This window comes from Manis pentadactyla, chromosome 9 (genome assembly GCF_030020395.1).
Source record: "Manis pentadactyla isolate mManPen7 chromosome 9, mManPen7.hap1, whole genome shotgun sequence".
Lineage (NCBI taxonomy): Eukaryota > Metazoa > Chordata > Mammalia > Pholidota > Manidae > Manis > Manis pentadactyla.
Window position 1 is genome coordinate 118,966,671 of NC_080027.1, and position 12,724 is coordinate 118,979,394.

The following is a 12,724-nucleotide window of genomic DNA, read 5'->3' on the forward strand; positions in this document are numbered from 1 at the left end:
TTCTGCAATGCCATACTTACCACACCTTCTGCAGGGTCATTGTGGCCTTTGACTTCAGAGCCTGCCTCTGATGGGAGCCCTTATTTTGGGGCACACCAGCTCACAGGCAGCTGGTGAATCCTGAGCTCTGTCTGCTGACCAGGGACCTGGGCCACTTCCCCTGTACCCAGGCAAGGCTGGGGCTTCTGGGGGGCTCCCTCACGGTGCTGTCCCCCACAGTTCACAGGGCAGTGCCCCTGCCGGGAAGGGTTTGGTGGCCTGACATGCAGTGCTGCGGCCATCCGCCAGTGTCCAGACAGGACCTATGGAGACGCAGCCACTGGGTGCCAAGGTGGGTGTCCACTGGGTCGGGGGGTGGGCGCTGAGGCTGTGGGGTGAGCCGGGGTGAGCTCGGGGCAGGGGGCGTATGGCCTGTGGTAAGGGAGGGCCTTCTCTATGGCACAGGAGTACACACCCTGCACCTGAGGTGGCACATGCTCCCCTTACTGCCCCTGCTGGTTGGCTGGGCCCACCCCTAGGGCTGGCTGGTTAGGCCACCTATGTCTGCATGACAGGAGGGCTTCTCCCTACATCCTTGACAAAGCATTTCCCAGAAGCCACCTCTAGGGCCCAGTAGTGGGGGAAGGATGTTTCTTCCTTCTTCATAGATGGAGAAAGTGAGTCCTCAGGGGGAAAGGTGTACTCTCCCCAGAGTCAGGTTGACAAGTGCTGACAAGAGCCTGGGACGTGGAGCGGGCAGACCCGGGTCTGGTCTCGCTCAGTCTCCACCTCCCTGGTGACAGGGGTGAGCCGCTCCCCTCTTTAGGCCCCAGTTTCTGGAAGGCATGTTGCACTTAAGTTCTCTGTGCCTCAGATCCTCATCTATAAAAATGGGAAAAGAAGGGTGGCTGACTATTACGGTGTGGTTGTGAAGGTCAAGTGAGGTCATGTGGGTATGGACGTGGGGCACAGAGCAGCCCGGTGCAGAGTGGGTGCTGAGCAAAGGCTTGCCTTCTCTGCTACCATTACTGTGATTTTATTCCAGCCTTGACAGTCCATTATTCTAAGTCAGGTAGAAGGAACTGGAGGTCAGGCCTCCTCTTCGGGCTCTCCCACCAGCTGCACTGTCTCCCTGACCCAGCCCTGACCATCATTCTCCCCTGCCAGCCTGTGACTGTGACTTCCGGGGAACACAAGGCCCAGGCTGTGACAAGGGCTCGGGCCGCTGCCTCTGCCGCCCCGGCTTGACCGGACTTCGCTGTGACCAATGCCAGCGAGGCTTCTGCGACCACTACCCAGTGTGCGTGGCCTGCCACCCTTGCTTCCAGACCTATGATACTGCCCTCCAGGAGCAGGCCAAACATCTCAGTAGCCTCCGCAATGCCAGCGCTAGCCTGTGGCCTGGGCCGGGCCTGGACGACCGCAGCCTGGCCTCCCGGATCCTGGATGCAAAGAGCAAGGTTGAGCAGATCCAAGCAGTCCTTGGCAGCGCCGCGGTCCCGGAGCAGGAGGTGGCCCAGTTGGCCAATGCCATCTTCTCCATTGGGTAATTCCTTTCCGTGCCATGCACTTAGAAGAATTACACCACATGGGTGCACATAAGGGGCACACTGTCCTTGCTCCCATTGGTTCAGCCCTTTGCAGTTACAAAGCATTTTCATGTTTGTTCTTTTAACAATTGCAAGTCCTGTGAGGTTGGTGTGCTGGTGTTATGACTTCCATTTTGCAGATGAGAAAAAAGGCACAGATGGGTGCTGTGACAGAGCCACATGGCCACTGAGGGGCAGAGCAGGGCCTCAGAGGCCAGGCAGGAGCCCAAGCCCGGCATTCTTTCAAGTCCCCAGCATTGCCTGTAGGAGAGTCAGCTCTGCATTAGTCACCCTGGTGGAGGGCATCCGAGAGGCAGGAGCTCTAAAAATAACTTGCGTTTGCCTTTGGATTGGGAGCAGTCCCACACAGCCCCCCACCTACTGGCAGAGCCATCTTGTTCATGAGATTTGGTTCTGGAAGCTTCTATAATTACATTGCATTCCCTGAGCCCTTGCTGAGTATTGGTGCCCAGATCCATCCAGGACTGTGATTGACCTAAGTCTCAAAGTTGAGCAGTGAGTCCATAGGTATTTGGTAGGCTGGAAATGCAGGTGTGGAAGGATGGGCTTTGGAAGGATGTCCAGGCCCGCGCGAGGCCTGGAGGAGGAGAATGTGAGGCTGTGGAGGGTGCTGGTGGTTGGTCAAGCTGCAGAAGGGATGCAGAGGGAGGACAAAAGCTCAGGGGTCATGGACCAGGGCGGGTGGACGCTGACCCCTGTTCCAGTGGGGATGAGCAGTGGGCAGCAGCTCTGGGAGCTCAGTGGGGAGTGGGGGCTGCAGAAGGGAGACCTGGGAGCCTGGTGGGTGGTCCTCCTTCTCCCTGCCCAGGATCCAGTTCATCAGACGGTGGGCGGCTGAAGTCAGTGTACAGCCAGCCAGGAGGAGGGAGTCAGGGTGGGCTCCTTGAGGAAGCCAGCTGTGGGGACGTGGAGGAGAACGGAGTGTCCAGGTCACACAGCTCAAGGAAGGGGAGGTCTTTACGGACGCCCCAAGCCCTGCAGAGGGAGGGCGGTCCTGCCGGCCCTCCCAGCCTTTGGCTACACAACTCTCTCCGACTGGAGGGCTCTGCATTCTGTTGCCTTTGCTGAAGTCCTTCCTCCTGCCTCAGTTCCTCCAAGGGCATGGCTGGTTCCGGGGGGAGAGCCCCCTCCTTTCTTCTAGTGAAGGCTCGTCTCCCATCCCAGGCGGAGTCTCCAGGGCCTGCAGCCCGATCTGACCCTAGAGGAGATCTTGTCCCTCCCGGAAGACCTGGCCAGTGTGGATAGAAGCTTCAGTCACCTCCTCGTCTTGTATCGGAGCAAGAGGAAGCAGTCGGAAGAAGTCAGCAGCGCCGATCTTGCTGGTGAGGCCTCCGGCCGCCATCCATGCCGCACCTCCTCCTCCTCCATCCCCCTGCCGCCAGGCTCACGGGGACCCAATTCCCGTCCTCTTGCCGCAGGGGCCTCCCAGATACTGACTGCGGCCTACCAGCGGTCACTGCAGGCGGCTCGGCAGGTCTCCAATAGCTCCCGCCTGCTGCTCCAGCTCAGGGGCAGCCGGAGGGAGGCGGAGAGGCAGGCGACACAGGCCGGCGGAGGAGCAGGAGCTGTGGGCCCCCCGCTCGAGGCCCTGCAGCTGGAGATGGCTTCCTTGCCTGATCTGACCCCCACCATCAACAAGGTGACTCCTGGCATGGACTGCCACTGCCTGGAGCCCCTGGCCCAGCTTGTCACACACCAACTGCTGCTACATGCTTCCCACTAGGGCAATGTGAAGGCACCCTACCCCCAACCCATCCAGTTCTTTGGCTCCTCACTGCGTGCTTGGCAGTTGCCAAGGAAACAAGTTTCTGGTGCCTGGTTGCCATGGAGAATTCTGGCTGTTTGTCCCCTGAGTGTGGGATGGGTGGTTGTTGAGGAGCCTTGGGTATCCTCTCTGATGTCCCCCTCTTTCCACAGCTCTGTGGGGGCTCCCGGCAGGCAGCCTGCACCCCAGAAGGGTGCCCTGGAGAGCTGTGTCCCCGAGACAACATCACGGCCTGTGGCTCCCACTGCATAGGTGCCCTCCCCAGGGCAGGTGGGGCCTTCCGGGTGGCAGGGCAGGTGGCCAAGCAGCTGCAGGGCTTCAACGTCCAGCTCCAGCAGACCAGGCAGATGGTAGGTGCTGCCAAGGTGGGGTGGGCACTATAGCAGAGGGGATAGAGCCTCCCGGACAAGTCAGTCCCATTGTACAGGCAGGAGACCAAAGTCCGAGATATTAGGTGACTTATCTGAGGCCCCACAGCAAGTGAGAGAGTTTGGGGCCAATGTTTTGGGCTTTTTAAACCTGATTCCACATCATTTCTTCTGGGGCCAAACCAAATTAGTTACAAATGTTTCCCAGGTAGGTCTTGGGGAGCAGGTTCCCCAGAATCCTGGGGGCAGGTGAGACGTGCTCCCGGGGCCACGCCCGCTCCTGACCTTTTGAATGTGCCTGCAGATCAGGGCTGCCGAGGAAGTCGCCCTGCAGGTGCAGTCCGATGCTCAGCGCCTGGAGACCCAGGTGAGCACCAGCCACTCCCAGATGGAGGAAGACCTGAGACGCATGAGGTACCTCCTCCAGCAGGTCCGGGACTTCCTCTCCGGTGAGCCCGTTCTCCACGCGCCCTTCAGCTCATGTTCCACCTGCCTGCCCCTTGTCCTCCCGTTCCCTGTCCATGATCCAGTTCCTCAGCCAGCTGCCTCCTGCCCTGGCCTCTGTGCCACCCGGGCCAGGCCCCCACCATTTGCCTGGATGGCAGCCACGCCCTCTCTTGGTTCTCCTGTCTTCCCTCCTGCTCCCTTGAGGTTGGTTCTCAACAGAAGAGCCTGACACATCTCTGGGAAGTATGTAAGGGAGATCACGTCCCACTCGTGCTCAAAACCATCCCCTGGCTTCCCTCCTTCTGGGAACGCACCCCCAGCTCCTCGCATGGCCTCTACTCCCCCCAAGGTCTGAACTTATGTCTTCCCCTCTTTGCTCACTGACCACCTTTGAACAGGCCAGGCCCTTGCCTGCACTGGAGACTTTTATTTGCTCTTTCTCTGCCTGGAATGCTCTTTCCAAGGCTGCTGGTTCTTGCGCTTGAGGCCTCCGTTTAAGTAACATCTCCCTAGAAAGGCCTGGCCTGACCGCCCCTCCCTCCAATCTGGTCTTCCCCTCCCATCCTTTCCCCTCTGCTGTCTGACCTTCACTGCACTGCTTCCAGCCTGTGGTTGTTGAATTCACTCGTCTACGCGTGTGCTGTTTGTCTCAGAACTAGACTCTACACTCTAAAAGGGCAGGGATGGCCATCTGTCTTGTTCACTGTCACCTGCACCCAGGGTAAGGACAGACTCAGAAAAGCACCCAGCGTTGGTGGAGTGAATAAATGAACCAGATCCCCTCTCTTGCTGCCCTGGGGATTGGAAAGATCCCTGGACAGGAGAGAGGAAACCTGTGTGACTTTGGGCAAGTTGCTGCTCTCTTTGCCTCATCTGTCACCTCTGCAAACTGGGATGCTAGTATTTCACACATCTATTCTGAGGATCAAATAACTGATGTAAAATGTGTTTTCAAAAATCAAAGGTGCCTCAGGAATACGAGTTGATACTATTAGATTTCTCAACCCTGCCAGGGAATTTGCTTGGCTGGGAGCCCAGCTCATGTGAGCTAAAGGCTTACTTGCTACTGTAGTGGTGCTCTTGCTCCGAACAGGCCAAAGCCCCTCATGAGTGGATGGCAGGTCAGAGATGGGCAGAAAGGGTCTGCTGAGGTCCCAGGGCTTGCCTGAAGCCATGCTGGGATCAGCGTCCCAGAGAGCCCCAGAATGGGCAGTGGGGGCAGGGGTAGGGGGGAATTCCTTAGGGATGCAGGAAGGTGGCGCTTGGCCCATGTGGCCATCCTAGCACCCTATTCAGGGTCGTGCTTCCCTGGTCACGTGCCTGTCTATCCCATCAGGGTCGAGCTCCATGGGGCAGGGACCAAGTCTAATCTGATTTTCAATCTTAGCCGTTCGGAGCAGTGGATGTCTGCTAAGCCCACCCTGAGACTCGATGCACCTTAAAATGAGTGTAACTCAGACCACGCCTGTGGGCACAGCCGAAGTGACACAGAATAAAGGGAGGGCCCAAGCTGGGTGGGAGTGTGCTCACTTGTGGGAGGCTTTCTGGGAAGGGGCACGGTAAGCCTTGTTCTGGGTGTAGGGCTCTGCATTAGATGAGAGGTCGATGATCTCTAGGAGGAGGTCCTTGTGCAAACCTGCAGCTGGGGATAAGCCAACTTCAAAACTCAGCCATAATCATGGTTTGGGCCCCTGCAGTGTGCGAATATGGCTCTGAAGGGACACAGCAATGAATGAGGCATGGCTTCTGCCTTCCAGGAATGTCCTTCCATCTGGCAAGGAGGACACTGGGGCCGGGGCCTGTGTAGGTAGCCAGTGAGAAAACCCTCTGATTGGAGAGTGAGACTCTTCACAGGAGGCTGTGTCCAGGGGAAACCTTTCAGGTGGGTGGGTGCCCCCAGGTCAATACCAGTAGAATCTACAGAAGTGAACAGGGTGAAATGGCAGGGAGGATGCCATCTCTGTACTTCTGGCCTTACTCTGACCCAGAACTGGGTGGTAAAATTCTTGTGAATTGATTGTTTCATTTCATCCCTTCAGGTTGAGGACTGTTATTGTCATTTCATAGACCAGGAAACTGAGCCCAGAGAAGCCATCTGACCTGTCCCAGATTGCTTGAATAGTAAAAGAAGCCTGGGTCTGGACACCTTTCAATCATTCACTTACTCTACAAATACAGAGTGCCTCTCAGAGTCAGATGCTGTGCTAGGGCCTGGGGAGAGAGTCCTGGATGAAACCCGGGTCCTACCATCGTGGAGCTTTGTCCTAGTGGGGTAACAGACAAAACACCAGAAAAATGAGTGTCTTTGCAATGGGTTTCAGCCCCGGGCAAGTTCACAATGTGACCAAAGAAATGACAGTAGAACCTTCTTGGGGTGAAAGGGTTATTCCCAACTTTATTTCCACAGTGGCAGGTCAATGACTAAAATCCCATCCACTCAGAGCGAGTCTGCACACAGCAAACCAGTCTCTGCCTCTGGGCCCCTCTACCAGCAAAGCCATCCTCTGGGCCTCTCTGCCCACACAGCTCTGCCTGCAGCCTTGCAGCCATACCGTGATACCGCCCAGAGCCCTGGCAGGGCTCTTTTATATAGAGTCAGTAATGATGCATTGCCCACACATGTGTAGTGAGCTAGCCAACCAGGGCCAGGTGAGAATCCTGGCCACAGGAACCTTCACTTTATCCACAATGAGTAAAGTGTTTGGCATGTGGGAAGTGATGCATGCTAGGGGGAAAGATAAAGCAGAGGAGGAGGAGAGGAGGGATGGCCTAGGGTGGAGGTTGCAATTCTAGATCAGATGGCCAGGGCCTGCCTCTATGAGGAGGTGGTATTTGAGCAAAGACCTGATAATCTTTATCTGCCTTTGCAAAAATGACCACTCTGGCCTGAGGAGGGGCCCATGGAAGGGTGTCATACTGCCAAGGAAGCAATTCCAGTTCCCGATGGCTCTCCCCAGCTCAGGGCTGATTATGTTTGTGCTCCAGGCGTTGTTTGGTACCAGCTGTCTGGCACCACCTCCTCTTCCCCGCCTACAGCTCCCGTGGCATCAGACACTGAGTTACCACAGCTGTGCTGACACTCCTCCTCCAGCGTTCCCGGAAATTCTCCGGGAATGGGCACCTGAGTGTGCCTGGGACGCAGCAGCCAGGGCAGGGACTGAGCTTCCTGTGGGTGCTGCTCGGCCCAGAGAGGCCCCTGACCTTCGGGGAGGTGGCTGGGGTCCCCCCAGTCTGATGGGCTGCTATCTTCCAGACCCTGACACAGATGCGGCCACCATCCAGGAGGTCAGCGAGGCTGTGCTGGCCCTGTGGCTGCCCACAGACTCTGCCACGGTCCTGAAGAAGATGAGTGAGATCCAGGCCATTGCAGCCAGGCTCCCCAATGTGGACCTGGTGCTGTCCCAGACCAAGCAGGACATCGCCCGGGCTCGCAGGCTCCAGGATGAGGCCGAGAAGGCCAGGTGTGGCTCTGGGCCCTGAACGCCCTGCCTGGGATTGGGCCTGCGTTTTGCTCCCCAACTCCTCTGCTTGATGGAAGAGGGAGAGGAGCCTCTGCAGGTCAGGGGGGTGGGGGTACCGAGGGCTGGGGGACAGAAAGGGGGCTCACACAGTGTTCAGGTGAAACATCACATAGTCCTGTCTTCCATATTGGAAACCAGGCCCAAAGGGCGTCTCAGACATAACACATTTGTCGTGTCTGCTCAGTGGGGTCCTGGGATGGAAATACTGCTGAGTTAATATTCCTTTTGTTGTCTCCACTGGGAAGGATCTTCTAGCCTGTTGAGTGAGTTGAGCCACCCAACTATCTGTTTGTGATTCACTCCTTCTCTCTCCTCTCTCTCCTGCTCTGTGGCTCCAGGAGCCGAGCCCAGGCAGTGGAGGGCCAGGTGGAGGACGTGGTGGGGAACCTGCGGCAGGGCACTGTGGCGCTGCAGGAGGCCCAGGACACCATGCAGGGCACCCGCCGTTCCCTTCAGCTTATGCAGGACAGGGTTGCCGAGGTGAGGCTTTATGGCTTCCGTCCCCCATATTTGGGAATGAACAGACAGATTTAGGCACAAGGCATAGAAAATGCCAGAAAGCGACTTGGACGGCACCTGAACTGGGACCCTAAAGAAGGAAGGTTATAAGCATTGGGACTGGCTTTGAGCTTTTGTTTTTCTGGTCTCAGGGCCAGTTGCAGAAGGCAGGGGCAGGGGCTGAGCTGCAGTGGGGTGGGGGTCAGCTCAGCTGCTGGGGAAGGAGGAGGCCTGGATGCGAGGGGACAGAGGGGATAGGGAAGGGGCAATAGCGAGGACCTGGTTGGAGAGAGTTTTGGCTGCCTGAGGCGCTGGAGAAAAGAAGGATGACAGCTACTGCTTATGAGACCCACCACAAACCCCCAGCCTCCCTCTTTCCACAAAGGTTCAGCAGGTGCTGGGGCCAGCAGAAAGACTGGTGAGCAGCATGAGGGAGCAGCTGGGTGACTTCCGAGCTCGGATGGAGGTGCTCCGGAGCCAGGCAGGGCAGCAACGAGCACAGGCAGCCCAGGCCCAGCAGCTCGCAGAGGGTGCCAGCCAGCAGGCACTGAGTGCCCAGGAGGTACAGAGAGGGCAGAGGCCGTCCTGGAGGCACAGCATGGGGGCCTGAGCAGGAAGGGACTTTGTACACTTTATAAGACCATGGGCTCAAAGGCAACTAGAGCAACAGCTGTTCTAGAATAACCAGATGGGGCTTCAGGATTCACCCAAACCTGGCCAAATCCTAAACTACCTCTGGTTGCTTTGGGGGGTAACTGGTTCAAGCATGTTGGAAATGATCTAGTCCAATCCCGCTCCTTTTGCAGATGAAGTGGTAACTTTGTTAGGCCCATGGGTCTCTTGACACCAAGGCCAAAGCTTGTCCCCTCTCGTGGCTACCTAGCCCAGACAGACACTCGCTGCATCACTGTCTTGACCCGGGCCCATCGGTGTTAGAGTTACATCAGAGAGAAGACCAAAGTGCCATTCCCGATGTCTCCAGCATTTTTAGCAGTTTGCCAGGAACTTTGGCAGTTGTCCCAGCACAGTGGCCAGGCTGCCACGTATACAATTCAGGGACAATTGTGCCTGGCACTGTGCTGCAAGTGAGGTGTGGAAGGACAGGAGGCGCAGATGGAGGGAGGGAAATACTAGAGTTTAAGTTATAGTTTGTGGCCTCGGGATTTTTACAGGCAAAACCGATCCATGCGGAATATAAGGAGGCAGTTGACGTGCGGGTGGATTTGGGTAATACCACATGCTTCCATGAAGGTTTTGAGGACTTTGGATGGTGATGATGGCAACACTGAGACTGTCCTATAATTTTCAGGGATTTGAGAGAATAAAGAAAAAATATGCAGAATTGAAGGACCAGTTGGGGCAGAGCCCCATGCTGGGTGAGCAGGGCAGCCGGATCCTGAGCATCAAGACGGAGGCAGAGGAACTGTTTGGGGAGACCATGGAGATGATGGACAGGATGAAAGGTGAGGGGATGGCCCAGGGGCTCGGACTCCTGCGCGCTCCCGAAGGCTGAGCCCAGCCCGGGTCTTCTGTGGCCCCCTCTTGCTGGAGCTAGCCGTGCTGAGGGGGTGAGACCAGTCGGGATTTGCTGAGCACCTGGTAAGGAGGAGGCATAGTGATGGGGCTGGGGGAAGGCAGAGATGTTTGCGAGATTTGCCCTGCCCTGCAGCTTGCATTCCAGAGGGGGACATTGTTCTTATTGTCCACAAGAGGCATTAAGCTGTATTTAACAAGGGGTCTGTGATAGAAACCAAAATAACAAGACCTCTAGGGGTTCAGGTGATAAATAATGTCAGAGAAAAGGTGAAGTTCAGAAGGGATAAGGTTTGATGTGGGCCTGGCAGGATGCACAGGCCTGGGTGAGGCTGTGAGGAAGAGGAGGGATGTCAAGATGAGGTGGGTGGGAAGGAACAAGGCATGTGGAGGGTGGGGGCGGGCGCAGCCCGCAGGAGAGGAGGGCTGGGGAGGACAGAACAGGTGGGAGGGAGGCAGCGTGGGGTCAACGCGGCGGGTCCAGGGGACCGCCTCCTTGTCTGGGGGAGGAGGGCAGACTCTGCCCTGGAGGCAGCAGGGTCATCACCCTGGCAGATGCATAATGAACGTAAGCCATCACCAAAGGGTTCTGCGCTTCCTCAGGAAGGAAAGTAGGCATTTCTGGGATCCACATTTAATTTCTAAAGACATGATGGTTGGGTCTCTGCACTAGTGTGCCCAGCAAATGCCAGGAACAGAATTTCTCTGAATTTTAGAAAAAAACAGACAAAGATCCATGTGACCAGCCAGGTGGACAGCACAGAGAAGGTTGGCCTGGTGAGCTGGCAGAGAGAAGACACGAGGCTGTGGCCAGCCAGACCTGAAGGGTGAAGCGAGGGGTGCAGACCGAGGGGGAGGGGCCTCGGGGCTGGGTCAGCATGTGCCCTGCCCATGTTCGTGAGTGTTTAAGAAGATAAAGAACTTGCTTATCAAACTCTGTGGACGACAGATGGTACAATAGGTAACAGAACCAGCCTTCTATGGCAATGTCGGAAGAACTGAAAGGCTATCCTGAAAGGACAGGATGAAAGTACATACGGAGAAATATCTCCCACTCTGGCCTCGTTTGGGCATAACCCTACAGGCACAGCTCAGTTGAGGCCTGGCTTCTCAGCGGCTAATGTAGCTGAAAATAGGTCATTACCGGTAAGTGATAAGCAACTATGAGTTGTTACTCACCTGAAAGAGACTCCAGACGCGTGGCTCAGTAGTGTCGTGGGTCTGCAGGACCTTGCTGCTGCCCAAAGAGCAAAAAGATACGAAAAGCGGCCACCAAAATAAGGGGAGAAATGGCTCAGGGATGATATTTAAAACATTTAGTAACTATTCATGTCATGTGCCTACCGACCAGAAAAGGCTCAGGTTGTAGCATTGGGACCTGCTTGCAGGGATTTATCCTTAATTGCGGGGTGATGGGAAAGATCTCGCAGAGGGGACTTGTGGGAGTGGGGACCAGGGAGTAGGACAGCGGCTGTTACATTTCAATATTTTATCCACCCATAGGTCCATAGGGGTGCTGGCTGGCTTAGTAATGCCAGCCCAGTAACAACCCAGTTATACTTGGCTGACAGGATCCCGCCTGTGGGGTGGTGTTCTGTGGTGGCTGCTACATCCTCAGGAGGGACACTGACAAACCTGGACATATCACAGGGAGGGTGACCAGGGTGCGGAGGTAGGGAAGGGCTCGATAATCATATCGGATGAAGACTGCCTGAAGGAACTAGGGAGGCTTGACCTGGAGAGGATGCGGCCTCAGGCATCTGAAGGATCCCCACGGGGGAGAGAGAGCAGATATGCTCCCATACCCTTAGGAGACAGACCTAGACAATTGGGTGGAAGCAAGGAGTGCTCAGATTCTGACCTGAGGAGAAGGCTTTCCTAACAGCTGGAGCTGCCTGAAGGTGGAGCCCTGGGAGGCAGTGCGCTCCCTGCTTATTCCTGGAAACGTCAGGGCCGGGGCTGGGAGCTCTGTGAACATGACGGAGGAGACCCCCGCCCAGCCTGACGGGATGGACAGACCGGGCTAGTTCACTTCAGAGAACTCCAGATCCTCCCTGCGTACTCTGGGGGTGGCATGCCGAGGGGAGAGGCGCCTGGGAGGCCAGACAGCCCTGGAGGTGGTTTCTCCTGCAGGGGCTGCCTCTAGGTGGGCGGGAGGAGAGGAAAAGGTCGGGGGTCTGTGGGTTCCTCACTAGCAGCTCCTCCACCCTGCGGTTCCTTCCATCCTCAGACATGGAGTTGGAGCTGCTCCAGGGGAGCCAGGCCATCATGCTTCGCTCAGCGGACCTGTCGGGGCTGGAGAAATACGTGGAGAAGATTCGCAACCACATCAACGGGCGCGTGCTCTACTACGCCACCTGCAAGTGAAGCTCCGGCTCCCAGCCCCTGGCCCCACTCACCTGCCCTCTGTGCTTTTGGGGGACAGACTGGGTTGGGATACTTTCCAGCTCCGGGCGACTTTTATGCAGCCTAAAGCACAGCCTGGCCGACCCCTGGTGTGCACCTGTTGAGATCGTTCTGGGCTGCAGCTGAGCCTGAGCTGATGGGACCCAGATGGTGGAGGCGGGCCGTGTCATGCGGGGGAAGCTTGGCTGGGCAGTAGTGTTCCTGCCCTTCACCCTCCACTGAGGCTGACTCCTGGATCAACACGAACTCTTAACAGAAAATGATATACAAGTGAAAAGCCCAATAAACATCTGTGGTAAGAACCCTGGAGGTTCAAAGAGGGAAAATGGTCTGTCTCCCCATTAAATAAAGCTTCGTCACTTGTTTCTGTCTCCCATTTGGGGTTCCTGGGTGCTCTGCCCACGTTCAAGGCTTAGAACTGTATGAAGCCGTAGCCTGCCTCACTCCCAGTCCAGCCTGCTGACCTCCCGAACTTAGGGAGACTGGACCCCTTTGCCCCAGGACCTGATGCGTCCATCCTTGAGAAACCAGAGGAGCCATTTTCATCTGTCAACAGTGATCCCACTTCTCATTTACACACGAGGAGGTAGACGTCCA

At 56.5% G+C, this 12,724-nt stretch overlaps 1 protein-coding gene across 1 annotated transcript in view; it reads left to right on the top strand.

Annotated features, from left to right (window-relative positions):
- The window catches only part of LAMB3 (laminin subunit beta 3), a 35,161-nt gene extending 22,671 nt beyond the window's left edge, over positions 1 to 12,490 (top strand). Inside the window, exons 13-23 of the mRNA XM_057508009.1 lie at positions 220 to 331; positions 1,147 to 1,525; positions 2,754 to 2,911; positions 3,008 to 3,228; positions 3,507 to 3,704; positions 4,027 to 4,171; positions 7,423 to 7,630; positions 8,029 to 8,170; positions 8,574 to 8,750; positions 9,498 to 9,651; positions 11,952 to 12,490. Of these exons, the coding sequence (XP_057363992.1) occupies positions 220 to 331; positions 1,147 to 1,525; positions 2,754 to 2,911; positions 3,008 to 3,228; positions 3,507 to 3,704; positions 4,027 to 4,171; positions 7,423 to 7,630; positions 8,029 to 8,170; positions 8,574 to 8,750; positions 9,498 to 9,651; positions 11,952 to 12,088 (2,031 nt within the window). The 3' untranslated portion in view covers positions 12,089 to 12,490. The remainder of the gene's footprint in view (positions 1 to 219; positions 332 to 1,146; positions 1,526 to 2,753; positions 2,912 to 3,007; positions 3,229 to 3,506; positions 3,705 to 4,026; positions 4,172 to 7,422; positions 7,631 to 8,028; positions 8,171 to 8,573; positions 8,751 to 9,497; positions 9,652 to 11,951) is intronic.
- The last annotated feature ends 234 nt before the right edge of the window (positions 12,491 to 12,724 follow it).